The 26,842-nt window shown below is 50.8% G+C and overlaps 7 protein-coding genes across 7 annotated transcripts; all 7 read left to right on the top strand.

Annotated features, from left to right (window-relative positions):
* The first annotated feature begins 1,273 nt into the window (after positions 1–1,273).
* Positions 1,274–2,866, top strand: LOC149125192 (ubiquitin carboxyl-terminal hydrolase 17-like protein 6). The gene is made up of 2 exons (XM_089301802.1): positions 1,274–1,298; positions 1,389–2,866. Exons 1-2 carry the CDS (start codon positions 1,274–1,276, stop codon positions 2,864–2,866), a joined length of 1,503 nt encoding a protein of 500 aa, XP_089157928.1.
* A 2,200-nt stretch (positions 2,867–5,066) lies between these two features.
* On the top strand, positions 5,067–6,659 carry LOC138843339 (ubiquitin carboxyl-terminal hydrolase 17-like protein 13). The gene is made up of 2 exons (XM_070047145.2): positions 5,067–5,091; positions 5,182–6,659. Exons 1-2 carry the CDS (start codon positions 5,067–5,069, stop codon positions 6,657–6,659), a joined length of 1,503 nt encoding a protein of 500 aa, XP_069903246.2.
* Positions 6,660–8,855: 2,196 nt separating this feature from the next.
* Positions 8,856–10,448, top strand: LOC149125191 (ubiquitin carboxyl-terminal hydrolase 17-like protein 13). Its single transcript, XM_089301801.1, has 2 exons — positions 8,856–8,880; positions 8,971–10,448. Exons 1-2 carry the CDS (start codon positions 8,856–8,858, stop codon positions 10,446–10,448), a joined length of 1,503 nt encoding a protein of 500 aa, XP_089157927.1.
* Positions 10,449–12,654: 2,206 nt separating this feature from the next.
* Positions 12,655–14,247, top strand: LOC149125190 (ubiquitin carboxyl-terminal hydrolase 17-like protein 6). Its single transcript, XM_089301800.1, has 2 exons — positions 12,655–12,679; positions 12,770–14,247. The coding sequence occupies exons 1-2, from the start codon at positions 12,655–12,657 to the stop codon at positions 14,245–14,247; spliced, it is 1,503 nt and encodes a 500-aa protein (XP_089157926.1).
* Positions 14,248–16,433: 2,186 nt separating this feature from the next.
* LOC149125189 (ubiquitin carboxyl-terminal hydrolase 17-like protein 13) lies at positions 16,434–18,026 on the top strand. Its single transcript, XM_089301799.1, has 2 exons — positions 16,434–16,458; positions 16,549–18,026. The coding sequence occupies exons 1-2, from the start codon at positions 16,434–16,436 to the stop codon at positions 18,024–18,026; spliced, it is 1,503 nt and encodes a 500-aa protein (XP_089157925.1).
* Positions 18,027–20,230: 2,204 nt separating this feature from the next.
* LOC149125188 (ubiquitin carboxyl-terminal hydrolase 17-like protein 6) lies at positions 20,231–21,823 on the top strand. The gene is made up of 2 exons (XM_089301798.1): positions 20,231–20,255; positions 20,346–21,823. The coding sequence occupies exons 1-2, from the start codon at positions 20,231–20,233 to the stop codon at positions 21,821–21,823; spliced, it is 1,503 nt and encodes a 500-aa protein (XP_089157924.1).
* A 2,192-nt stretch (positions 21,824–24,015) lies between these two features.
* LOC138843336 (ubiquitin carboxyl-terminal hydrolase 17-like protein 13) lies at positions 24,016–25,608 on the top strand. The gene is made up of 2 exons (XM_070047142.2): positions 24,016–24,040; positions 24,131–25,608. The coding sequence occupies exons 1-2, from the start codon at positions 24,016–24,018 to the stop codon at positions 25,606–25,608; spliced, it is 1,503 nt and encodes a 500-aa protein (XP_069903243.2).
* The last annotated feature ends 1,234 nt before the right edge of the window (positions 25,609–26,842 follow it).

Raw genomic sequence — 26,842 nt, 5'->3', positions numbered from 1 at the left:
GCTGCCGCCTGCCGTGCTGGCATCCCATATGGGCGCCGGTTCAAGTCCCAGCTGCTTGACTTCCGATCCAGCTCTCTGCTATGGCCTGGGAAAGCAGGACAAGGTGGCTTGCAACCTTGGGCCTCTGCACACACATGGCAGACCTGGAAGAAGCTTCTGGCTCAAGGATGTGGATAGGCACAGATCATGTGTTGTGGCAATTTGGGGAGTGAACCATTGGAAGGACAACCTCTCTCTCTCTCTCTCTCTCTCTCTCTCTCTCTCTCTCTCTCTCTCTCAGTCTCTCTCCCTTCATGCGTCCCTCCCTGTGCCTCTACATAACAGCACCTTTCAAATTCATATGGAAATCTTAGAAAAGTAGTATAGGGGCCATCGTTGTGGTGCAGTGGGTTAACGCCCTGTCCTGAAATGCCAGCATCCCGTATGGGCACTGGTTTGAGACCCGGCTGCTCCACTTGCAATCTAGCTCTCTGTTATGGCCTTGGAGAGCAGGACAAGATGGCCCAAGCCCTTGGCCGACTGTTCCTGCATGGGAGACATGGAGGAAGCCTCTGTCTCCTGGCTTCAGATTGGTGCAACTCTTGCTTTTTAGGCCAGTAGGGGAGTGAGTAATCGGATGGAACCCTCTCTCTCTCTTTCTCTCTCTTTCTCTCTCTCTCTCTCTGCCTCTCCTCGCTCTGTGTAACTCTGACTTTCCAATAAATAAAGAACCATTTAAAAAAGAAGAAAATATATCTTAATGGAGAATGGGACGGGGAATGGCAGATGAATGAGGAGAAGGGTTGGAAGGGTTGTATTCCATACGTAAAAAGCTTCTTTGGAGAATATGTACAGAATTGCACAACTAAACAAAAGTTAAAATGTTCCTTTATAAGGGCTCAGCAAACTAAAACCCAAAACCTGCTTTCAGCCATCAGTCTCTCCAGCATTCTTCTTTGTTTTCCTTGAAGAACTCCAAGGCACATAGAAGCACATCATGGCACATCACCAAGTTCCACAAGGCACATGAAAGCCTTATCCTTCACATGCATCTTCCCCAGGTAGTGGAATCAAGCGGTGAAGGCCCAGAGGCTGTGAGGGCGTGAGACCACACCCTAAAGCCCCTAATCCCATCAAGGGCTGGAAGCGGATGGGTGGGTCCTGTAGCAGGTCCAGGGTGTGGCATACAGTGTGGACTATAAAAGGAGGGGGGAGAGGAACAGGTGGTCCTTGGATGCCAGTCTCAGAGGTGGAAGCATCTTGCTGCCTTGTGACAGTGGCTCCTGGAGACATGATGGCTGCTTCACCTCTCAAGGAAGGTGAGTTCCACTTTAATGACTTGCCAACACGCCAACTTTCCCATTCTAGCTCAGAGGGGGATGATACTCATGGTGGTGTTTGTCTCCCAGGGAAATCACCACCCTCACCTCAGAAAGAGCTCCCGCTGCAAAGTGATTTGGCTTCGGGGGCGACCCATCTGGCTCCCAGTGGAGGAGCTTCTCTGAGCTGCAGCTGGAAGAGACCTTATGGCATTGGGGCCGGTCTGCAGAATACGGGCAACACCTGCTACCTGAATGCAGCCCTGCAGTGTCTCACGTATACCCCACCCCTCGCCAACTATATGCTGTCCCAGGTGCATTCTCAAAGCTGTCGTCGTTCGGATCGCTGCATTCTGTGTGCCGTGGAAACGCACTTTCTCTGGGCCCTGCACAGTCCTGGCGACGTGATCCAGCCCTGTCAAGTGCTGGCTGCTGGCTTTCACACAAACAGGCAGGAAGACGCCCACGAATTTCTGATGTTTGCTCTGGATGTCCTGAAGGCAGCAGGTCTGCCTGGGCTCACGGACGGGGTGGGTCCCCAAGAGGACCAATCTCCATCCCAGCAGATAGTGGGAGGACACTGGAGGTCTCAAATCCAATGTCTCCAATGCCAAGGCATTTCAGAAACCTTGGACCCTTACCTGGAGATCGCGTTGGATATCAAGACAGCCGACAGTGTGGAGCAAGCTTTGCAGCACTTGGTGCACCCTGAAGAGCTGGCTGGAGAAAACGCCTATCACTGTGCTACCTGCCGACAGAAGACAGCTGCTTCCAAGACACTCACCTTGCAATCGGCTGGCAAGGTGCTTCTCTTTGTATTGAAACGGTTTTCTGAGTTCACGGGTGAGAAAATTGGAGGACAAGTGCACTATCCCGAGTGCCTGGACATGAGACCTTACATGTCTCAGCAGAACGGGAGGCCACTGGACTATGTTCTCTATGCGGTTCTCGTCCACGTTGGCTTGAGGTGTCAATCAGGACACTACTTCTGCTATGTCAAAGCTGGCAGTGGCCCCTGGTATAAAATGGATGATGCGAAGGTCACTGCCTGTGACACCACTTGTGTCCTGAATCAAAGTGCCTACGTGCTATTTTATGTCCGCAAGAGTGGAGTTGGAGGAGAACATGGGACAGTGTCTCCAGGCAGGGGACCCTCCGACTTGGAGGCTGCAAACACACATGGCCATACACCAGGAGAGCTTGAAAGGCCTTCCCCTCTTGAAGCTGGAGAGTCAGAGGAGCACTTGGAGCAAACAACTCAGGACTTGACCTTGGATGCGTGGCAATCCCTCCAAGCCCAGAACAGACCAAGGAGTGCATTCAGCCTCAGGACAGTGGAGCCCACGCTGCCCAGCAATGCGATCGTAATTCACCAGGCAAGATCTGCCGCAGGGATGAGGAAGCACCATCCTGACCAGGAAAGGGCCCTGCTGCACGGGGCAGCTGGGCACATCACTCAGCAGGTAGCCATGACTCCTGGCAACCTCCCTTGTCCGGGAGGAAGGAGCAAACCTCCCAAGAGGAAGAACAAACCTGCAAAGAGGCCTCTGTTGTTGCTGTTCCGCTGACGTTAGTGCAAGAGGACTTCACGATTATGTGGTTGGGTGACAGTGCACGAGTTAAGTGTTTGTATTTGCAAGGGCAAAGGGTTTGTCCTTATGAACTGTCCTAGGTGTGAATTGGAAGCTTAGGTTGGAACCAAATGTCTATGTCTTCTGCATTTGCAAGGGGTGAGAGACTGTGTTTTGTGTGAGGCCACAATGTTGGATCGAGATGTGTGCTTTCCAGCGTGTCATGTCGCTAAGCAATTGTTGAGATTGGAGGCACAGAACTCTCTGCTTCATGAAGGAATTCTGAAGCAGCTGAGAAAGATGGGGAATAATGGCCTCCTTCTCCTTTGGCTACACACAATCCTGCTTCATGCTTTCCTCTCCATCACCTCTCATGGAAGTCTTGGTGACAGATTTCTCCAAGTCAATCGTGAGGGCGAACCTCATGGCCCTCTCTCTTACCACAATGTATGACCTCAGGTTGTCACAGTCCCTGGGAGTTTCGTTGCACCTACTAGGAGCCTCTGGAAATCAACCATTGTCTTGAAGCATCAACCACATTGTGTGATCATCCCAAGCTCCTGAACAGGAGCCCTTCGTCCTCCAGAATCGCCACAGTTTGTGTTTCTTAAACTCACAACTGAAATCACAGCGTACTAACCTCCCACACAGGACCTCTGTCCTGAATGAATTGCATTAGGAGAGTTAACTGTGAAATGTGTTTTCAAACAGTTGTGTGTGTGTGTGTGTGTGTGTTTACCTTGTTTGAAATAAAGTAACTAAATTAAAACTGTAAAACTAAACCAAGGAAATTAAAGTATGCCTTTCTAAGGGTTTACCAAATAAAGAAACCTATTTTCCACTCTTAGTCTTTCCAGCGTTCTTCTTTGTTTGCATTTCAGAAATGGAAGCACATACCAGCACATCATGGAGGGGCCGGCACTGTGGCAGAGCAGGGAAAGCTGCCGCCTGCCGTGCTGGCATCCCATATGGGCGCGGGTTCAAGTCCCAGCTGCTTGACTTCCGATCCAGCTCTCTGCTATGGCCTGGGAAAGCAGGACAAGGTGGCTTGCAACCTTGGGCCTCTGCACACACATGGCAGACCTGGAAGAAGCTTCTGGCTCAAGGATGTGGATAGGCACAGATCATGTGTTGTGGCAATTTGGGGAGTGAACCATTGGAAGGACAACCTCTCTCTCTCTCTCTCTCTCTCTCTCTCTCTCTCTCTCAGTCTCTCTCCCTTCATGCGTCCCTCCCTGTGCCTCTACATAACAGCACCTTTCAAATTCATATGGAAATCTTAGAAAAGTAGTATAGGGGCCATCGTTGTGGTGCAGTGGGTTAACGCCCTGTCCTGAAATGCCAGCATCCCGTATGGGCACTGGTTTGAGACCCGGCTGCTCCACTTGCAATCTAGCTCTCTGTTATGGCCTTGGAGAGCAGGACAAGATGGCCCAAGCCCTTGGCCGACTGTTCCTGCATGGGAGACATGGAGGAAGCCTCTGTCTCCTGGCTTCAGATTGGTGCAACTCTTGCTTTTTAGGCCAGTAGGGGAGTGAGTAATCGGATGGAACCCTCTCTCTCTCTTTCTCTCTCTCTCTCTCTGCCTCTCCTCCCTCTGTGTAACTCTGACTTTCCAATAAATAAAGAACCATTTAAAAAAGAAGAAAATATATCTTAATGGAGAATGGGACGGGGAATGGCAGATGAATGAGGAGAAGGGTTGGAAGGGTTGTATTCCATACGTAAAAAGCTTCTTTGGAGAATATGTACAGAATTGCAAAACTAAACAAAAGTTAAAATGTTCCTTTATAAGGGCTCAGCAAACTAAAACCCAAAACCTGCTTTCAGCCATCAGTCTCTCCAGCATTCTTCTTTGTTTTCCTTGAAGAACTCCAAGGCACATAGAAGCACATCATGGCACATCACCAAGTTCCACAAGGCACATGAAAGCCTTATCCTTCACATGCATCTTCCCCAGGTAGTGGAATCAAGCGGTGAAGGCCCAGAGGCTGTGAGGGCGTGAGACCACACCCTAAAGCCCCTAATCCCATCAAGGGCTGGAAGCGGATGGGTGGGTCCTGTAGCAGGTCCAGGGTGTGGCATGCAGTGTGGACTATAAAAGGAGGGGGGAGAGGAACAGGTAGGTGGTCCTTGGATGCCAGTCTCAGAGGTGGAAGCATCTTGCTGCCTTGTGACAGTGGCTCCTGGAGACATGATGGCTGCTTCACCTCTCAAGGAAGGTGAGTTCCACTTTAATGACTTGCCAACACGCCAACTTTCCCATTCTAGCTCAGAGGGGGATGATACTCATGGTGGTGTTTGTCTCCCAGGGAAATCACCACCCTCACCTCAGAAAGAGCTCCCGCTGCAAAGTGATTTGGCTTCGGGGGCGACCCATCTGGCTCCCAGTGGAGGAGCTTCTCTGAGCTGCAGCTGGAAGAGACCTTATGGCATTGGGGCCGGTCTGCAGAATACGGGCAACACCTGCTACCTGAATGCAGCCCTGCAGTGTCTCACGTATACCCCACCCCTTGCCAACTATATGCTGTCCCAGGTGCATTCTCAAAGCTGTCGTCGTTCGGATCGCTGCATTCTGTGTGCCGTGGAAACGCACTTTCTCTGGGCCCTGCACAGTCCTGGCGACGTGATCCAGCCCTGTCAAGTGCTGGCTGCTGGCTTTCACACAAACAGGCAGGAAGACGCCCACGAATTTCTGATGTTTGCTCTGGATGTCCTGAAGGCAGCAGGTCTGCCTGGGCTCACGGACGGGGTGGGTCCCCAAGAGGACCAATCTCCATCCCAGCAGATAGTGGGAGGACACTGGAGGTCTCAAATCCAATGTCTCCAGTGCCAAGGCATTTCAGAAACCTTGGACCCTTACCTGGAGATCGCGTTGGATATCAAGACAGCCGACAGTGTGGAGCAAGCTTTGCAGCACTTGGTGCAACCTGAAGAGCTGGCTGGAGAAAATGCCTATCACTGTGCTACCTGCCGACAGAAGACAGCTGCTTCCAAGACACTCACCTTGCAATCGGCTGGCAAGGTGCTTCTCTTTGTATTGAAACGGTTTTCTGAGTTCACGGGTGAGAAACTTGGAGGACAAGTGCACTATCCCGAGTGTCTGGACATGAGACCTTACATGTCTCAGCAGAACGGGAGGCCACTGGACTATGTTCTCTATGCGGTTCTCGTCCACGTTGGCTTGAGGTGTCAATCAGGACACTACTTCTGCTATGTCAAAGCTGGCAGTGGCCACTGGTATAAAATGGATGATGCGAAGGTCACTGCCTGTGACACCACTTGTGTCCTGAATCAAAGTGCCTACGTGCTATTTTATGTCCGCAAGAGTGGAGTTGGAGGAGAACATGGGACAGTGTCTCCAGGCAGGGGACCCTCCGACTTGGAGGCTGCAAACACACGTGGCCATACACCAGGAGAGCTTGAAAGGCCTTCCCCTCTTGAAGCTGGAGAGTCAGAGGAGCACTTGGAGCAAACAACTCAGGACTTGACCTTGGATGCGTGGCAAGCCCTCCAAGCCCAGAACAGAGCAAGGAGTGCATTCAGCCTCAGGACAGTGGAGCCCACGCTGCCCAGCAATGCGATCGTAATTCACCAGGCAAGATCTGCCGCAGGGATGAGGAAGCACCATCCTGACCAGGAAAGGGCCCTGCTGCACGGGGCAGCTGGGCACATCACTCAGCAGGTAGCCATGAATCCTGGCAACCTCCCTTGTCCGGGAGGAAGGAGCAAACCTCCCAAGAGGAAGAACAAACCTGCAAAGAGGCCTCTGTTGTTGCTGTTCCGCTGACGTTAGTGCAAGAGGACTTCACGATTATGTGGTTGGGTGACAGTGCACGAGTTAAGTGTTTGTATTTGCAAGGGCAAAGGGTTTGTCCTTATGAACTGTCCTAGGTGTGAATTGGAAGCTTAGGTTGGAACCAAATGTCTATGTCTTCTGCATTTGCAAGGGGTGAGAGACTGTGTTTTGTGTGAGGCCACAATGTTGGATCGAGATGTGTGCTTTCCAGCGTGTCATGTCGCTAAGCAATTGTTGAGATTGGAGGCACAGAACTCTCTGCTTCATGAAGGAATTCTGAAGCAGCTGAGAAAGATGGGGAATAATGGCCTCCTTCTCCTTTGGCTACACACAATCCTGCTTCATGCTTTCCTCTCCATCACCTCTCATGGAAGTCTTGGTGACAGATTTCTCCAAGTCAATCGTGAGGGCGAACCTCATGGCCCTCTCTCTTACCACAATGTATGACCTCAGGTTGTCACAGTCCCTGGGAGTTTCGTTGCACCTACTAGGAGCCTCTGGAAATCAACCATTGTCTTGAAGCATCAACCACATTGTGTGATCATCCCAAGCTCCTGAACAGGAGCCCTTCATCCTCCAGAATCGCCACAGTTTGTGTTTCTTAAACTCACAACTGAAATCACAGCGTACTAACCTCCCACACAGGACCTCTGTCCTGAATGAATTGCATTAGGAGAGTTAACTGTGAAATGTGTTTTCAAACAGTTGTGTGTGTGTGTGTGTGTGTGTGTGTGTACCTTGTTTGAAATAAAGTAACTAAATTAAAACTGTAAAACTAAACCAAGGAAATTAAAGTATGCCTTTCTAAGGGTTTACCAAATAAAGAAACCTATTTTCCACTCTTAGTCTTTCCAGCGTTCTTCTTTGTTTGCATTTCAGAAATGGAAGCACATACCAGCACATCATGGAGGGGCCGGCACTGTGGCAGAGCAGGGAAAGCTGCCGCCTGCCGTGCTGGCATCCCATATGGGCGCGGGTTCAAGTCCCAGCTGCTTGACTTCCGATCCAGCTCTCTGCTATGGCCTGGGAAAGCAGGACAAGGTGGCTTGCAACCTTGGGCCTCTGCACACACATGGCAGACCTGGAAGAAGCTTCTGGCTCAAGGATGTGGATAGGCACAGATCATGTGTTGTGGCAATTTGGGGAGTGAACCATTGGAAGGACAACCTCTCTCTCTCTCTCTCTCTCTCTCTCAGTCTCTCTCCCTTCATGCGTCCCTCCCTGTGCCTCTACATAACAGCACCTTTCAAATTCATATGGAAATCTTAGAAAAGTAGTATAGGGGCCATCGTTGTGGTGCAGTGGGTTAACGCCCTGTCCTGAAATGCCAGCATCCCGTATGGGCACTGGTTTGAGACCCGGCTGCTCCACTTGCAATCTAGCTCTCTGTTATGGCCTTGGAGAGCAGGACAAGATGGCCCAAGCCCTTGGCCGACTGTTCCTGCATGGGAGACATGGAGGAAGCCTCTGTCTCCTGGCTTCAGATTGGTGCAACTCTTGCTTTTTAGGCCAGTAGGCGAGTGAGTAATCGGATGGAACCCTCTCTCTCTCTTTCTCTCTCTTTCTCTCTCTCTCTCTGCCTCTCCTCGCTCTGTGTAACTCTGACTTTCCAATAAATAAAGAACCATTTAGAAAAGAAGAAAATATATCTTAATGGAGAATGGGACGGGGAATGGCAGATGAATGAGGAGAAGGGTTGGAAGGGTTGTATTCCATACGTAAAAAGCTTCTTTGGAGAATATGTACAGAATTGCACAACTAAACAAAAGTTAAAATGTTCCTTTATAAGGGCTCAGCAAACTAAAACCCAAAACCTGCTTTCAGCCATCAGTCTCTCCAGCATTCTTCTTTGTTTTCCTTGAAGAACTCCAAGGCACATAGAAGCACATCATGGCACATCACCAAGTTCCACAAGGCACATGAAAGCCTTATCCTTCACATGCATCTTCCCCAGGTAGTGGAATCAAGCGGTGAAGGCCCAGAGGCTGTGAGGGCGTGAGACCACACCCTAAAGCCCCTAATCCCATCAAGGGCTGGAAGCGGATGGGTGGGTCCTGTAGCAGGTCCAGGGTGTGGCATGCAGTGTGGACTATAAAAGGAGGGGGGAGAGGAACAGGTGGTCCTTGGATGCCAGTCTCAGAGGTGGAAGCATCTTGCTGCCTTGTGACAGTGGCTCCTGGAGACATGATGGCTGCTTCACCTCTCAAGGAAGGTGAGTTCCACTTTAATGACTTGCCAACACGCCAACTTTCCCATTCTAGCTCAGAGGGGGATGATACTCATGGTGGTGTTTGTCTCCCAGGGAAATCACCACCCTCACCTCAGAAAGAGCTCCCGCTGCAAAGTGATTTGGCTTCGGGGGCGACCCATCTGGCTCCCAGTGGAGGAGCTTCTCTGAGCTGCAGCTGGAAGAGACCTTATGGCATTGGGGCCGGTCTGCAGAATACGGGCAACACCTGCTACCTGAATGCAGCCCTGCAGTGTCTCACGTATACCCCACCCCTCGCCAACTATATGCTGTCCCAGGTGCATTCTCAAAGCTGTCGTCGTTCGGATCGCTGCATTCTGTGTGCCGTGGAAACGCACTTTCTCTGGGCCCTGCACAGTCCTGGCGACGTGATCCAGCCCTGTCAAGTGCTGGCTGCTGGCTTTCACACAAACAGGCAGGAAGACGCCCACGAATTTCTGATGTTTGCTCTGGATGTCCTGAAGGCAGCAGGTCTGCCTGGGCTCACGGACGGGGTGGGTCCCCAAGAGGACCAATCTCCATCCCAGCAGATAGTGGGAGGACACTGGAGGTCTCAAATCCAATGTCTCCAGTGCCAAGGCATTTCAGAAACCTTGGACCCTTACCTGGAGATCGCGTTGGATATCAAGACAGCCGACAGTGTGGAGCAAGCTTTGCAGCACTTGGTGCAACCTGAAGAGCTGGCTGGAGAAAATGCCTATCACTGTGCTACCTGCCGACAGAAGACAGCTGCTTCCAAGACACTCACCTTGCAATCGGCTGGCAAGGTGCTTCTCTTTGTATTGAAACGGTTTTCTGAGTTCACGGGTGAGAAACTTGGAGGACAAGTGCACTATCCCGAGTGCCTGGACATGAGACCTTACATGTCTCAGCAGAACGGGAGGCCACTGGACTATGTTCTCTATGCGGTTCTCGTCCACGTTGGCTTGAGGTGTCAATCAGGACACTACTTCTGCTATGTCAAAGCTGGCAGTGGCCACTGGTATAAAATGGATGATGCGAAGGTCACTGCCTGTGACACCACTTGTGTCCTGAATCAAAGTGCCTACGTGCTATTTTATGTCCGCAAGAGTGGAGTTGGAGGAGAACATGGGACAGTGTCTCCAGGCAGGGGACCCTCCGACTTGGAGGCTGCAAACACACGTGGCCATACACCAGGAGAGCTTGAAAGGCCTTCCCCTCTTGAAGCTGGAGAGTCAGAGGAGCACTTGGAGCAAACAACTCAGGACTTGACCTTGGATGCGTGGCAAGCCCTCCAAGCCCAGAACAGACCAAGGAGTGCATTCAGCCTCAGGACAGTGGAGCCCACGCTGCCCAGCAATGCGATCGTAATTCACCAGGCAAGATCTGCCGCAGGGATGAGGAAGCACCATCCTGACCAGGAAAGGGCCCTGCTGCACGGGGCAGCTGGGCACATCACTCAGCAGGTAGCCATGAATCCTGGCAACCTCCCTTGTCCGGGAGGAAGGAGCAAACCTCCCAAGAGGAAGAACAAACCTGCAAAGAGGCCTCTGTTGTTGCTGTTCCGCTGACGTTAGTGCAAGAGGACTTCACGATTATGTGGTTGGGTGACAGTGCACGAGTTAAGTGTTTGCATTTGCAAGGGCAAAGGGTTTGTCCTTATGAACTGTCCTAGGTGTGAATTGGAAGCTTAGGTTGGAACCAAATGTCTATGTCTTCTGCATTTGCAAGGGGTGAGAGACTGTGTTTTGTGTGAGGCCACAATGTTGGATCGAGATGTGTGCTTTCCAGCGTGTCATGTCGCTAAGCAATTGTTGAGATTGGAGGCACAGAACTCTCTGCTTCATGAAGGAATTCTGAAGCAGCTGAGAAAGATGGGGAATAATGGCCTCCTTCTCCTTTGGCTACAAACAATCCTGCTTCATGCTTTCCTCTCCATCACCTCTCATGGAAGTCTTGGTGACAGATTTCTCCAAGTCAATCGTGAGGGCGAACCTCATGGCCCTCTCTCTTACCACAATGTATGACCTCAGGTTGTCACAGTCCCTGGGAGTTTCGTTGCACCTACTAGGAGCCTCTGGAAATCAACCATTGTCTTGAAGCATCAACCACATTGTGTGATCATCCCAAGCTCCTGAACAGGAGCCCTTCGTCCTCCAGAATCGCCACAGTTTGTGTTTCTTAAACTCACAACTGAAATCACAGCGTACTAACCTCCCACACAGGACCTCTGTCCTGAATGAATTGCATTAGGAGAGTTAACTGTGAAATGTGTTTTCAAACAGTTGTGTGTGTGTGTGTGTGTGTGTGTACCTTGTTTGAAATAAAGTAACTAAATTAAAACTGTAAAACTAAACCAAGGAAATTAAAGTATGCCTTTCTAAGGGTTTACCAAATAAAGAAACCTATTTTCCACTCTTAGTCTTTCCAGCGTTCTTCTTTGTTTGCATTTCAGAAATGGAAGCACATACCAGCACATCATGGAGGGGCCGGCACTGTGGCAGAGCAGGGAAAGACGCCGCCTGCCGTGCTGGCATCCCATATGGGCGCCGGTTCAAGTCCCAGCTGCTTGACTTCCGATCCAGCTCTCTGCTATGGCCTGGGAAAGCAGGACAAGGTGGCTTGCAACCTTGGGCCTCTGCACACACATGGCAGACCTGGAAGAAGCTTCTGGCTCAAGGATGTGGATAGGCACAGATCATGTGTTGTGGCAATTTGGGGAGTGAACCATTGGAAGGACAACCTCTCTCTCTCTCTCTCTCTCTCTCTCTCAGTCTCTCTCCCTTCATGCGTCCCTCCCTGTGCCTCTACATAACAGCACCTTTCAAATTCATATGGAAATCTTAGAAAAGTAGTATAGGGGCCATCGTTGTGGTGCAGTGGGTTAACGCCCTGTCCTGAAATGCCAGCATCCCGTATGGGCACTGGTTTGAGACCCGGCTGCTCCACTTGCAATCTAGCTCTCTGTTATGGCCTTGGAGAGCAGGACAAGATGGCCCAAGCCCTTGGCCGACTGTTCCTGCATGGGAGACATGGAGGAAGCCTCTGTCTCCTGGCTTCAGATTGGTGCAACTCTTGCTTTTTAGGCCAGTAGGGGAGTGAGTAATCGGATGGAACCCTCTCTCTCTCTTTCTCTCTCTTTCTCTCTCTTTCTCTCTCTCTCTCTCTGCCTCTCCTCGCTCTGTGTAACTCTGACTTTCCAATAAATAAAGAACCATTTAAAAAAGAAGAAAATATATCTTAATGGAGAATGGGACGGGGAATGGCAGATGAATGAGGAGAAGGGTTGGAAGGGTTGTATTCCATACGTAAAAAGCTTCTTTGGAGAATATGTACAGAATTGCAAAACTAAACAAAAGTTAAAATGTTCCTTTATAAGGGCTCAGCAAACTAAAACCCAAAACCTGCTTTCAGCCATCAGTCTCTCCAGCATTCTTCTTTGTTTTCCTTGAAGAACTCCAAGGCACATAGAAGCACATCATGGCACATCACCAAGTTCCACAAGGCACATGAAAGCCTTATCCTTCACATGCATCTTCCCCAGGTAGTGGAATCAAGCGGTGAAGGCCCAGAGGCTGTGAGGGCGTGAGACCACACCCTAAAGCCCCTAATCCCATCAAGGGCTGGAAGCGGATGGGTGGGTCCTGTAGCAGGTCCAGGGTGTGGCATGCAGTGTGGACTATAAAAGGAGGGGGGAGAGGAACAGGTGGTCCTTGGATGCCAGTCTCAGAGGTGGAAGCATCTTGCTGCCTTGTGACAGTGGCTCCTGGAGACATGATGGCTGCTTCACCTCTCAAGGAAGGTGAGTTCCACTTTAATGACTTGCCAACACGCCAACTTTCCCATTCTAGCTCAGAGGGGGATGATACTCATGGTGGTGTTTGTCTCCCAGGGAAATCACCACCCTCACCTCAGAAAGAGCTCCCGCTGCAAAGTGATTTGGCTTCGGGGGCGACCCATCTGGCTCCCAGTGGAGGAGCTTCTCTGAGCTGCAGCTGGAAGAGACCTTATGGCATTGGGGCCGGTCTGCAGAATACGGGCAACACCTGCTACCTGAATGCAGCCCTGCAGTGTCTCACGTATACCCCACCCCTCGCCAACTATATGCTGTCCCAGGTGCATTCTCAAAGCTGTCGTCGTTCGGATCGCTGCATTCTGTGTGCCGTGGAAACGCACTTTCTCTGGGCCCTCCACAGTCCTGGCGACGTGATCCAGCCCTGTCAAGTGCTGGCTGCTGGCTTTCACACAAACAGGCAGGAAGACGCCCACGAATTTCTGATGTTTGCTCTGGATGTCCTGAAGGCAGCAGGTCTGCCTGGGCTCACGGACGGGGTGGGTCCCCAAGAGGACCAATCTCCATCCCAGCAGATAGTGGGAGGACACTGGAGGTCTCAAATCCAATGTCTCCAGTGCCAAGGCATTTCAGAAACCTTGGACCCTTACCTGGAGATCGCGTTGGATATCAAGACAGCCGACAGTGTGGAGCAAGCTTTGCAGCACTTGGTGCAACCTGAAGAGCTAGCTGGAGAAAACGCCTATCACTGTGCTACCTGCCTACAGAAGACAGCTGCTTCCAAGACACTCACCTTGCAATCGGCTGGCAAGGTGCTTCTCTTTGTATTGAAACGGTTTTCTGAGTTCACGGGTGAGAAACTTGGAGGACAAGTGCACTATCCCGAGTGCCTGGACATGAGACCTTACATGTCTCAGCAGAACGGGAGGCCACTGGACTATGTTCTCTATGCGGTTCTCGTCCACGTTGGCTTGAGGTGTCAATCAGGACACTACTTCTGCTATGTCAAAGCTGGCAGTGGCCACTGGTATAAAATGGATGATGCGAAGGTCACTGCCTGTGACACCACTTGTGTCCTGAATCAAAGTGCCTACGTGCTATTTTATGTCCGCAAGAGTGGAGTTGGAGGAGAACATGGGACAGTGTCTCCAGGCAGGGGACCCTCCGACTTGGAGGCTGCAAACACACGTGGCCATACACCAGGAGAGCTTGAAAGGCCTTCCCCTCTTGAAGCTGGAGAGTCAGAGGAGCACTTGGAGCAAACAACTCAGGACTTGACCTTGGATGCGTGGCAAGCCCTCCAAGCCCAGAGCAGACCAAGGAGTGCATTCAGCCTCAGGACAGTGGAGCCCACGCTGCCCAGCAATGCGATCGTAATTCACCAGGCAAGATCTGCCGCAGGGATGAGGAAGCACCATCCTGACCAGGAAAGGGCCCTGCTGCACGGGGCAGCTGGGCACATCACTCAGCAGGTAGCCATGAATCCTGGCAACCTCCCTTGTCCGGGAGGAAGGAGCAAACCTCCCAAGAGGAAGAACAAACCTGCAAAGAGGCCTCTGTTGTTGCTGTTCCGCTGACGTTAGTGCAAGAGGACTTCACGATTATGTGGTTGGGTGACAGTGCACGAGTTAAGTGTTTGCATTTGCAAGGGCAAAGGGTTTGTCCTTATGAAGTGTCCTAGGTGTGAATTGGAAGCTTAGGTTGGAACCAAATGTCTATGTCTTCTGCATTTGCAAGGGGTGAGAGACTGTGTTTTGTGTGAGGCCACAATGTTGGATCGAGATGTGTGCTTTCCAGTGTGTCATGTCGCTAAGCAATTGTTGAGATTGGAGGCACAGAACTCTCTGCTTCATGAAGGAATTCTGAAGCAGCTGAGAAAGATGGGGAATAATGGCCTCCTTCTCCTTTGGCTACAAACAATCCTGCTTCATGCTTTCCTCTCCATCACCTCTCATGGAAGTCTTGGTGACAGATTTCTCCAAGTCAATCGTGAGGGCGAACCTCATGGCCCTCTCTCTTACCACAATGTATGACCTCAGGTTGTCACAGTCCCTGGGAGTTTCGTTGCACCTACTAGGAGCCTCTGGAAATCAACCATTGTCTTGAAGCATCAACCACATTGTGTGATCATCCCAAGCTCCTGAACAGGAGCCCTTCATCCTCCAGAAACGCCACAGTTTGTGTTTCTTAAACTCACAACTGAAATCACAGCGTACTAACCTCCCACACAGGACCTCTGTCCTGAATGAATTGCATTAGGAGAGTTAACTGTGAAATGTGTTTTCAAACAGTTGTGTGTGTGTGTGTGTGTGTGTGTACCTTGTTTGAAATAAAGTAACTAAATTAAAACTGTAAAACTAAACCAAGGAAATTAAAGTATGCCTTTCTAAGGGTTTACCAAATAAAGAAACCTATTTTCCACTCTTAGTCTTTCCAGCGTCCTTCTTTGTTTGCATTTCAGAAATGGAAGCACATACCAGCACATCATGGAGGGGCCAGCACTGTGGCAGAGCAGGGAAAGACGCCGCCTGCCGTGCTGGCATCCCATATGGGCGCGGGTTCAAGTCCCAGCTGCTTGACTTCCGATCCAGCTCTCTGCTATGGCCTGGGAAAGCAGGACAAGGTGGCTTGCAACCTTGGGCCTCTGCACACACATGGCAGACCTGGAAGAAGCTTCTGGCTCAAGGATGTGGATAGGCACAGATCACGTGTTGTGGCAATTTGGGGAGTGAACCATTGGAAGGACAACCTCTCTCTCTCTCTCTCTCTCTCTCTCTCAGTCTCTCTCCCTTCATGCGTCCCTCCCTGTGCCTCTACATAACAGCACCTTTCAAATTCATATGGAAATCTTAGAAAAGTAGTATAGGGGCCATCGTTGTGGTGCAGTGGGTTAACGCCCTGTCCTGAAATGCCAGCATCCCGTATGGGCACTGGTTTGAGACCCGGCTGCTCCACTTGCAATCTAGCTCTCTGTTATGGCCTTGGAGAGCAGGACAAGATGGCCCAAGCCCTTGGCCGACTGTTCCTGCATGGGAGACATGGAGGAAGCCTCTGTCTCCTGGCTTCAGATTGGTGCAACTCTTGCTTTTTAGGCCAGTAGGGGAGTGAGTAATCGGATGGAACCCTCTCTCTCTCTTTCTCTCTCTCTCTCTCTGCCTCTCCTCGCTCTGTGTAACTCTGACTTTCCAATAAATAAAGAACCATTTAAAAAAGAAGAAAATATATCTTAATGGAGAATGGGACGGGGAATGGCAGATGAATGAGGAGAAGGGTTGGAAGGGTTGTATTCCATACGTAAAAAGCTTCTTTGGAGAATATGTACAGAATTGCAAAACTAAACAAAAGTTAAAATGTTCCTTTATAAGGGCTCAGCAAACTAAAACCCAAAACCTGCTTTCAGCCATCAGTCTCTCCAGCATTCTTCTTTGTTTTCCTTGAAGAACTCCAAGGCACATAGAAGCACATCATGGCACATCACCAAGTTCCACAAGGCACATGAAAGCCTTATCCTTCACATGCATCTTCCCCAGGTAGTGGAATCAAGCGGTGAAGGCCCAGAGGCTGTGAGGGCGTGAGACCACACCCTAAAGCCCCTAATCCCATCAAGGGCTGGAAGCGGATGGGTGGGTCCTGTAGCAGGTCCAGGGTGTGGCATGCAGTGTGGACTATAAAAGGAGGGGGGAGAGGAACAGGTGGTCCTTGGATGCCAGTCTCAGAGGTGGAAGCATCTTGCTGCCTTGTGACAGTGGCTCCTGGAGACATGATGGCTGCTTCACCTCTCAAGGAAGGTGAGTTCCACTTTAATGACTTGCCAACACGCCAACTTTCCCATTCTAGCTCAGAGGGGGATGATACTCATGGTGGTGTTTGTCTCCCAGGGAAATCACCACCCTCACCTCAGAAAGAGCTCCCGCTGCAAAGTGATTTGGCTTCGGGGGCGACCCATCTGGCTCCCAGTGGAGGAGCTTCTCTGAGCTGCAGCTGGAAGAGACCTTATGGCATTGGGGCCGGTCTGCAGAATACGGGCAACACCTGCTACCTGAATGCAGCCCTGCAGTGTCTCACGTATACCCCACCCCTCGCCAACTATATGCTGTCCCAGGTGCATTCTCAAAGCTGTCGTCGTTCGGATCGCTGCATTCTGTGTGCCGTGGAAACGCACTTTCTCTGGGCCCTGCACAGTCCTGGCGACGTGATCCAGCCCTGTCAAGTGCTGGCTGCTGGCTTTCACACAAACAGGCAGGAAGACGCCCACGAATTTCTGATGTTTGCTCTGGATGTCCTGAAGGCAGCAGGTCTGCCTGGGCTCACGGACGGGGTGGGTCCCCAAGAGGACCAATCTCCATCCCAGCAGATAGTGGGAGGACACTGGAGGTCTCAAATCCAATGTCTCCAGTGCCAAGGCATTTCAGAAACCTTGGACCCTTACCTGGAGATCGCGTTGGATATCAAGACAGCCGACAGTGTGGAGCAAGCTTTGCAGCACTTGGTGCAACCTGAAGAGCTGGCTGGAGAAAATGCCTATCACTGTGCTACCTGCCGACAGAAGACAGCTGCTTCCAAGACACTCACCTTGCAATCGGCTGGCAAGGTGCTTCTCTTTGTATTGAAACGGTTTTCTGAGTTCACGGGTGAGAAACTTGGAGGACAAGTGCACTATCCCGAGTGCCTGGACATGAGACCTTACATGTCTCAGCAGAACGGGAGGCCACTGGACTATGTTCTCTATGCGGTTCTCGTCCACGTTGGCTTGAGGTGTCAATCAGGACACTACTTCTGCTATGTCAAAGCTGGCAGTGGCCACTGGTATAAAATGGATGATGCGAAGGTCACTGCCTGTGACACCACTTGTGTCCTGAATCAAAGTGCCTACGTGCTATTTTATGTCCGCAAGAGTGGAGTTGGAGGAGAACATGGGACAGTGTCTCCAGGCAGGGGACCCTCCGACTTGGAGGCTGCAAACACACGTGGCCATACACCAGGAGAGCTTGAAAGGCCTTCCCCTCTTGAAGCTGGAGAGTCAGAGGAGCACTTGGAGCAAACAACTCAGGACTTGACCTTGGATGCGTGGCAAGCCCTCCAAGCCCAGAGCAGACCAAGGAGTGCATTCAGCCTCAGGACAGTGGAGCCCACGCTGCCCAGCAATGCGATCGTAATTCACCAGGCAAGATCTGCCGCAGGGATGAGGAAGCACCATCCTGACCAGGAAAGGGCCCTGCTGCACGGGGCAGCTGGGCACATCACTCAGCAGGTAGCCATGAATCCTGGCAACCTCCCTTGTCCGGGAGGAAGGAGCAAACCTCCCAAGAGGAAGAACAAACCTGCAAAGAGGCCTCTGTTGTTGCTGTTCCGCTGACGTTAGTGCAAGAGGACTTCACGATTATGTGGTTGGGTGACAGTGCACGAGTTAAGTGTTTGCATTTGCAAGGGCAAAGGGTTTGTCCTTATGAACTGTCCTAGGTGTGAATTGGAAGCTTAGGTTGGAACCAAATGTCTATGTCTTCTGCATTTGCAAGGGGTGAGAGACTGTGTTTTGTGTGAGGCCACAATGTTGGATCGAGATGTGTGCTTTCCAGCGTGTCATGTCGCTAAGCAATTGTTGAGATTGGAGGCACAGAACTCTCTGCTTCATGAAGGAATTCTGAAGCAGCTGAGAAAGATGGGGAATAATGGCCTCCTTCTCCTTTGGCTACAAACAATCCTGCTTCATGCTTTCCTCTCCATCACCTCTCATGGAAGTCTTGGTGACAGATTTCTCCAAGTCAATCGTGAGGGCGAACCTCATGGCCCTCTCTCTTACCACAATGTATGACCTCAGGTTGTCACAGTCCCTGGGAGTTTCGTTGCACCTACTAGGAGCCTCTGGAAATCAACCATTGTCTTGAAGCATCAACCACATTGTGTGATCATCCCAAGCTCCTGAACAGGAGCCCTTCGTCCTCCAGAATCGCCACAGTTTGTGTTTCTTAAACTCACAACTGAAATCACAGCGTACTAACCTCCCACACAGGACCTCTGTCCTGAATGAATTGCATTAGGAGAGTTAACTGTGAAATGTGTTTTCAAACAGTTGTGTGTGTGTGTGTGTGTACCTTGTTTGAAATAAAGTAACTAAATTAAAACTGTAAAACTAAACCAAGGAAATTAAAGTATGCCTTTCTAAGGGTTTACCAAATAAAGAAACCTATTTTCCACTCTTAGTCTTTCCAGCGTTCTTCTTTGTTTGCATTTCAGAAATGGAAGCACATACCAGCACATCATGGAGGGGCCGGCACTGTGGCAGAGCAGGGAAAGACGCCGCCTGCCGTGCTGGCATCCCATATGGGCGCCGGTTCAAGTCCCAGCTGCTTGACTTCCGATCCAGCTCTCTGCTATGGCCTGGGAAAGCAGGACAAGGTGGCTTGCAACCTTGGGCCTCTGCACACACATGGCAGACCTGGAAGAAGCTTCTGGCTCAAGGATGTGGATAGGCACAGATCATGTGTTGTGGCAATTTGGGGAGTGAACCATTGGAAGGACAACCTCTCTCTCTCTCTCTCTCTCTCTCTCTCTCTCAGTCTCTCTCCCTTCATGCGTCCCTCCCTGTGCCTCTACATAACAGCACCTTTCAAATTCATATGGAAATCTTAGAAAAGTAGTATAGGGGCCATCGTTGTGGTGCAGTGGGTTAACGCCCTGTCCTGAAATGCCAGCATCCCGTATGGGCACTGGTTTGAGACCCGGCTGCTCCACTTGCAATCTAGCTCTCTGTTATGGCCTTGGAGAGCAGGACAAGATGGCCCAAGCCCTTGGCCGACTGTTCCTGCATGGGAGACATGGAGGAAGCCTCTGTCTCCTGGCTTCAGATTGGTGCAACTCTTGCTTTTTAGGCCAGTAGGGGAGTGAGTAATCGGATGGAACCCTCTCTCTCTCTTTCTCTCTCTTTCTCTCTCTTTCTCTCTCTCTCTCTCTGCCTCTCCTCGCTCTGTGTAACTCTGACTTTCCAATAAATAAAGAACCATTTAAAAAAGAAGAAAATATATCTTAATGGAGAATGGGACGGGGAATGGCAGATGAATGAGGAGAAGGGTTGGAAGGGTTGTATTCCATACGTAAAAAGCTTCTTTGGAGAATATGTACAGAATTGCAAAACTAAACAAAAGTTAAAATGTTCCTTTATAAGGGCTCAGCAAACTAAAACCCAAAACCTGCTTTCAGCCATCAGTCTCTCCAGCATTCTTCTTTGTTTTCCTTGAAGAACTCCAAGGCACATAGAAGCACATCATGGCACATCACCAAGTTCCACAAGGCACATGAAAGCCTTATCCTTCACATGCATCTTCCCCAGGTAGTGGAATCAAGCGGTGAAGGCCCAGAGGCTGTGAGGGCGTGAGACCACACCCTAAAGCCCCTAATCCCATCAAGGGCTGGAAGCGGATGGGTGGGTCCTGTAGCAGGTCCAGGGTGTGGCATGCAGTGTGGACTATAAAAGGAGGGGGGAGAGGAACAGGTGGTCCTTGGATGCCAGTCTCAGAGGTGGAAGCATCTTGCTGCCTTGTGACAGTGGCTCCTGGAGACATGATGGCTGCTTCACCTCTCAAGGAAGGTGAGTTCCACTTTAATGACTTGCCAACACGCCAACTTTCCCATTCTAGCTCAGAGGGGGATGATACTCATGGTGGTGTTTGTCTCCCAGGGAAATCACCACCCTCACCTCAGAAAGAGCTCCCGCTGCAAAGTGATTTGGCTTCGGGGGCGACCCATCTGGCTCCCAGTGGAGGAGCTTCTCTGAGCTGCAGCTGGAAGAGACCTTATGGCATTGGGGCCGGTCTGCAGAATACGGGCAACACCTGCTACCTGAATGCAGCCCTGCAGTGTCTCACGTATACCCCACCCCTCGCCAACTATATGCTGTCCCAGGTGCATTCTCAAAGCTGTCGTCGTTCGGATCGCTGCATTCTGTGTGCCGTGGAAACGCACTTTCTCTGGGCCCTCCACAGTCCTGGCGACGTGATCCAGCCCTGTCAAGTGCTGGCTGCTGGCTTTCACACAAACAGGCAGGAAGACGCCCACGAATTTCTGATGTTTGCTCTGGATGTCCTGAAGGCAGCAGGTCTGCCTGGGCTCACGGACGGGGTGGGTCCCCAAGAGGACCAATCTCCATCCCAGCAGATAGTGGGAGGACACTGGAGGTCTCAAATCCAATGTCTCCAGTGCCAAGGCATTTCAGAAACCTTGGACCCTTACCTGGAGATCGCGTTGGATATCAAGACAGCCGACAGTGTGGAGCAAGCTTTGCAGCACTTGGTGCAACCTGAAGAGCTAGCTGGAGAAAACGCCTATCACTGTGCTACCTGCCTACAGAAGACAGCTGCTTCCAAGACACTCACCTTGCAATCGGCTGGCAAGGTGCTTCTCTTTGTATTGAAACGGTTTTCTGAGTTCACGGGTGAGAAACTTGGAGGACAAGTGCACTATCCCGAGTGCCTGGACATGAGACCTTACATGTCTCAGCAGAACGGGAGGCCACTGGACTATGTTCTCTATGCGGTTCTCGTCCACGTTGGCTTGAGGTGTCAATCAGGACACTACTTCTGCTATGTCAAAGCTGGCAGTGGCCACTGGTATAAAATGGATGATGCGAAGGTCACTGCCTGTGACACCACTTGTGTCCTGAATCAAAGTGCCTACGTGCTATTTTATGTCCGCAAGAGTGGAGTTGGAGGAGAACATGGGACAGTGTCTCCAGGCAGGGGACCCTCCGACTTGGAGGCTGCAAACACACGTGGCCATACACCAGGAGAGCTTGAAAGGCCTTCCCCTCTTGAAGCTGGAGAGTCAGAGGAGCACTTGGAGCAAACAACTCAGGACTTGACCTTGGATGCGTGGCAAGCCCTCCAAGCCCAGAGCAGACCAAGGAGTGCATTCAGCCTCAGGACAGTGGAGCCCACGCTGCCCAGCAATGCGATCGTAATTCACCAGGCAAGATCTGCCGCAGGGATGAGGAAGCACCATCCTGACCAGGAAAGGGCCCTGCTGCACGGGGCAGCTGGGCACATCACTCAGCAGGTAGCCATGAATCCTGGCAACCTCCCTTGTCCGGGAGGAAGGAGCAAACCTCCCAAGAGGAAGAACAAACCTGCAAAGAGGCCTCTGTTGTTGCTGTTCCGCTGACGTTAGTGCAAGAGGACTTCACGATTATGTGGTTGGGTGACAGTGCACGAGTTAAGTGTTTGTATTTGCAAGGGCAAAGGGTTTGTCCTTATGAAGTGTCCTAGGTGTGAATTGGAAGCTTAGGTTGGAACCAAATGTCTATGTCTTCTGCATTTGCAAGGGGTGAGAGACTGTGTTTTGTGTGAGGCCACAATGTTGGATCGAGATGTGTGCTTTCCAGCGTGTCATGTCGCTAAGCAATTGTTGAGATTGGAGGCACAGAACTCTCTGCTTCATGAAGGAATTCTGAAGCAGCTGAGAAAGATGGGGAATAATGGCCTCCTTCTCCTTTGGCTACAAACAATCCTGCTTCATGCTTTCCTCTCCATCACCTCTCATGGAAGTCTTGGTGACAGATTTCTCCAAGTCAATCGTGAGGGCGAACCTCATGGCCCTCTCTCTTACCACAATGTATGACCTCAGGTTGTCACAGTCCCTGGGAGTTTCGTTGCACCTACTAGGAGCCTCTGGAAATCAACCATTGTCTTGAAGCATCAACCACATTGTGTGATCATCCCAAGCTCCTGAACAGGAGCCCTTCATCCTCCAGAAACGCCACAGTTTGTGTTTCTTAAACTCACAACTGAAATCACAGCGTACTAACCTCCCACACAGGACCTCTGTCCTGAATGAATTGCATTAGGAGAGTTAACTGTGAAATGTGTTTTCAAACAGTTGTGTGTGTGTGTGTGTGTGTGTGTACCTTGTTTGAAATAAAGTAACTAAATTAAAACTGTAAAACTAAACCAAGGAAATTAAAGTATGCCTTTCTAAGGGTTTACCAAATAAAGAAACCTATTTTCCACTCTTAGTCTTTCCAGCGTCCTTCTTTGTTTGCATTTCAGAAATGGAAGCACATACCAGCACATCATGGAGGGGCCAGCACTGTGGCAGAGCAGGGAAAGACGCCGCCTGCCGTGCTGGCATCCCATATGGGCGCGGGTTCAAGTCCCAGCTGCTTGACTTCCGATCCAGCTCTCTGCTATGGCCTGGGAAAGCAGGACAAGGTGGCTTGCAACCTTGGGCCTCTGCACACACATGGCAGACCTGGAAGAAGCTTCTGGCTCAAGGATGTGGATAGGCACAGATCACGTGTTGTGGCAATTTGGGGAGTGAACCATTGGAAGGACAACCTCTCTCTCTCTCTCTCTCTCTCTCTCTCTCTCTCAGTCTCTCTCCCTTCATGCGTCCCTCCCTGTGCCTCTACATAACAGCACCTTTCAAATTCATATGGAAATCTTAGAAAAGTAGTATAGGGGCCATCGTTGTGGTGCAGTGGGTTAACGCCCTGTCCTGAAATGCCAGCATCCCGTATGGGCACTGGTTTGAGACCCGGCTGCTCCACTTGCAATCTAGCTCTCTGTTATGGCCTTGGAGAGCAGGACAAGATGGCCCAAGCCCTTGGCCGACTGTTCCTGCATGGGAGACATGGAGGAAGCCTCTGTCTCCTGGCTTCAGATTGGTGCAACTCTTGCTTTTTAGGCCAGTAGGGGAGTGAGTAATCGGATGGAACCCTCTCTCTCTCTTTCTCTCTCTCTCTCTCTGCCTCTCCTCGCTCTGTGTAACTCTGACTTTCCAATAAATAAAGAACCATTTAAAAAAGAAGAAAATATATCTTAATGGAGAATGGGACGGGGAATGGCAGATGAATGAGGAGAAGGGTTGGAAGGGTTGTATTCCATACGTAAAAAGCTTCTTTGGAGAATATGTACAGAATTGCAAAACTAAACAAAAGTTAAAATGTTCCTTTATAAGGGCTCAGCAAACTAAAACCCAAAACCTGCTTTCAGCCATCAGTCTCTCCAGCATTCTTCTTTGTTTTCCTTGAAGAACTCCAAGGCACATAGAAGCACATCATGGCACATCACCAAGTTCCACAAGGCACATGAAAGCCTTATCCTTCACATGCATCTTCCCCAGGTAGTGGAATCAAGCGGTGAAGGCCCAGAGGCTGTGAGGGCGTGAGACCACACCCTAAAGCCCCTAATCCCATCAAGGGCTGGAAGCGGATGGGTGGGTCCTGTAGCAGGTCCAGGGTGTGGCATGCAGTGTGGACTATAAAAGGAGGGGGGAGAGGAACAGGTGGTCCTTGGATGCCAGTCTCAGAGGTGGAAGCATCTTGCTGCCTTGTGACAGTGGCTCCTGGAGACATGATGGCTGCTTCACCTCTCAAGGAAGGTGAGTTCCACTTTAATGACTTGCCAACACGCCAACTTTCCCATTCTAGCTCAGAGGGGGATGATACTCATGGTGGTGTTTGTCTCCCAGGGAAATCACCACCCTCACCTCAGAAAGAGCTCCCGCTGCAAAGTGATTTGGCTTCGGGGGCGACCCATCTGGCTCCCAGTGGAGGAGCTTCTCTGAGCTGCAGCTGGAAGAGACCTTATGGCATTGGGGCCGGTCTGCAGAATACGGGCAACACCTGCTACCTGAATGCAGCCCTGCAGTGTCTCACGTATACCCCACCCCTCGCCAACTATATGCTGTCCCAGGTGCATTCTCAAAGCTGTCGTCGTTCGGATCGCTGCATTCTGTGTGCCGTGGAAACGCACTTTCTCTGGGCCCTGCACAGTCCTGGCGACGTGATCCAGCCCTGTCAAGTGCTGGCTGCTGGCTTTCACACAAACAGGCAGGAAGACGCCCACGAATTTCTGATGTTTGCTCTGGATGTCCTGAAGGCAGCAGGTCTGCCTGGGCTCACGGACGGGGTGGGTCCCCAAGAGGACCAATCTCCATCCCAGCAGATAGTGGGAGGACACTGGAGGTCTCAAATCCAATGTCTCCAGTGCCAAGGCATTTCAGAAACCTTGGACCCTTACCTGGAGATCGCGTTGGATATCAAGACAGCCGACAGTGTGGAGCAAGCTTTGCAGCACTTGGTGCAACCTGAAGAGCTGGCTGGAGAAAATGCCTATCACTGTGCTACCTGCCGACAGAAGACAGCTGCTTCCAAGACACTCACCTTGCAATCGGCTGGCAAGGTGCTTCTCTTTGTATTGAAACGGTTTTCTGAGTTCACGGGTGAGAAACTTGGAGGACAAGTGCACTATCCCGAGTGCCTGGACATGAGACCTTACATGTCTCAGCAGAACGGGAGGCCACTGGACTATGTTCTCTATGCGGTTCTCGTCCACGTTGGCTTGAGGTGTCAATCAGGACACTACTTCTGCTATGTCAAAGCTGGCAGTGGCCACTGGTATAAAATGGATGATGCGAAGGTCACTGCCTGTGACACCACTTGTGTCCTGAATCAAAGTGCCTACGTGCTATTTTATGTCCGCAAGAGTGGAGTTGGAGGAGAACATGGGACAGTGTCTCCAGGCAGGGGACCCTCCGACTTGGAGGCTGCAAACACACGTGGCCATACACCAGGAGAGCTTGAAAGGCCTTCCCCTCTTGAAGCTGGAGAGTCAGAGGAGCACTTGGAGCAAACAACTCAGGACTTGACCTTGGATGCGTGGCAAGCCCTCCAAGCCCAGAGCAGACCAAGGAGTGCATTCAGCCTCAGGACAGTGGAGCCCACGCTGCCCAGCAATGCGATCGTAATTCACCAGGCAAGATCTGCCGCAGGGATGAGGAAGCACCATCCTGACCAGGAAAGGGCCCTGCTGCACGGGGCAGCTGGGCACATCACTCAGCAGGTAGCCATGAATCCTGGCAACCTCCCTTGTCCGGGAGGAAGGAGCAAACCTCCCAAGAGGAAGAACAAACCTGCAAAGAGGCCTCTGTTGTTGCTGTTCCGCTGACGTTAGTGCAAGAGGACTTCACGATTATGTGGTTGGGTGACAGTGCACGAGTTAAGTGTTTGTATTTGCAAGGGCAAAGGGTTTGTCCTTATGAACTGTCCTAGGTGTGAATTGGAAGCTTAGGTTGGAACCAAATGTCTATGTCTTCTGCATTTGCAAGGGGTGAGAGACTGTGTTTTGTGTGAGGCCACAATGTTGGATCGAGATGTGTGCTTTCCAGCGTGTCATGTCGCTAAGCAATTGTTGAGATTGGAGGCACAGAACTCTCTGCTTCATGAAGGAATTCTGAAGCAGCTGAGAAAGATGGGGAATAATGGCCTCCTTCTCCTTTGGCTACAAACAATCCTGCTTCATGCTTTCCTCTCCATCACCTCTCATGGAAGTCTTGGTGACAGATTTCTCCAAGTCAATCGTGAGGGCGAACCTCATGGCCCTCTCTCTTACCACAATGTATGACCTCAGGTTGTCACAGTCCCTGGGAGTTTCGTTGCACCTACTAGGAGCCTCTGGAAATCAACCATTGTCTTGAAGCATCAACCACATTGTGTGATCATCCCAAGCTCCTGAACAGGAGCCCTTCGTCCTCCAGAATCGCCACAGTTTGTGTTTCTTAAACTCACAACTGAAATCACAGCGTACTAACCTCCCACACAGGACCTCTGTCCTGAATGAATTGCATTAGGAGAGTTAACTGTGAAATGTGTTTTCAAACAGTTGTGTGTGTGTGTGTGTGTGTGTGTACCTTGTTTGAAATAAAGTAACTAAATTAAAACTGTAAAACTAAACCAAGGAAATTAAAGTATGCCTTTCTAAGGGTTTACCAAATAAAGAAACCTATTTTCCACTCTTAGTCTTTCCAGCGTTCTTCTTTGTTTGCATTTCAGAAATGGAAGCACATACCAGCACATCATGGAGGGGCCGGCACTGTGGCAGAGCAGGGGAAGACGCCGCCTGCCGTGCTGGCATCCCATATGGGCGCGGGTTCAAGTCCCAGCTGCTTGACTTCCGATCCAGCTCTCTGCTATGGCCTGGGAAAGCAGGACAAGGTGGCTTGCAACCTTGGGCCTCTGCACACACATGGCAGACCTGGAAGAAGCTTCTGGCTCAAGGATGTGGATAGGCACAGATCATGTGTTGTGGCAATTTGGGGAGTGAACCATTGGAAGGACAACCTCTCTCTCTCTCTCTCTCTCTCTCTCTCTCTCAGTCTCTCTCCCTTCATGCGTCCCTCCCT

The sequence above is a fragment of the Oryctolagus cuniculus genome, chromosome 8 (assembly GCF_051225735.1).
Source record: "Oryctolagus cuniculus isolate XC-2025 breed Fujian yellow rabbit chromosome 8, ASM5122573v1, whole genome shotgun sequence".
Classification (NCBI taxonomy): domain Eukaryota; kingdom Metazoa; phylum Chordata; class Mammalia; order Lagomorpha; family Leporidae; genus Oryctolagus; species Oryctolagus cuniculus.
Note: the sequence above shows the minus strand (reverse complement) of the source record. Positions and strands in the feature narration are given on the sequence as shown.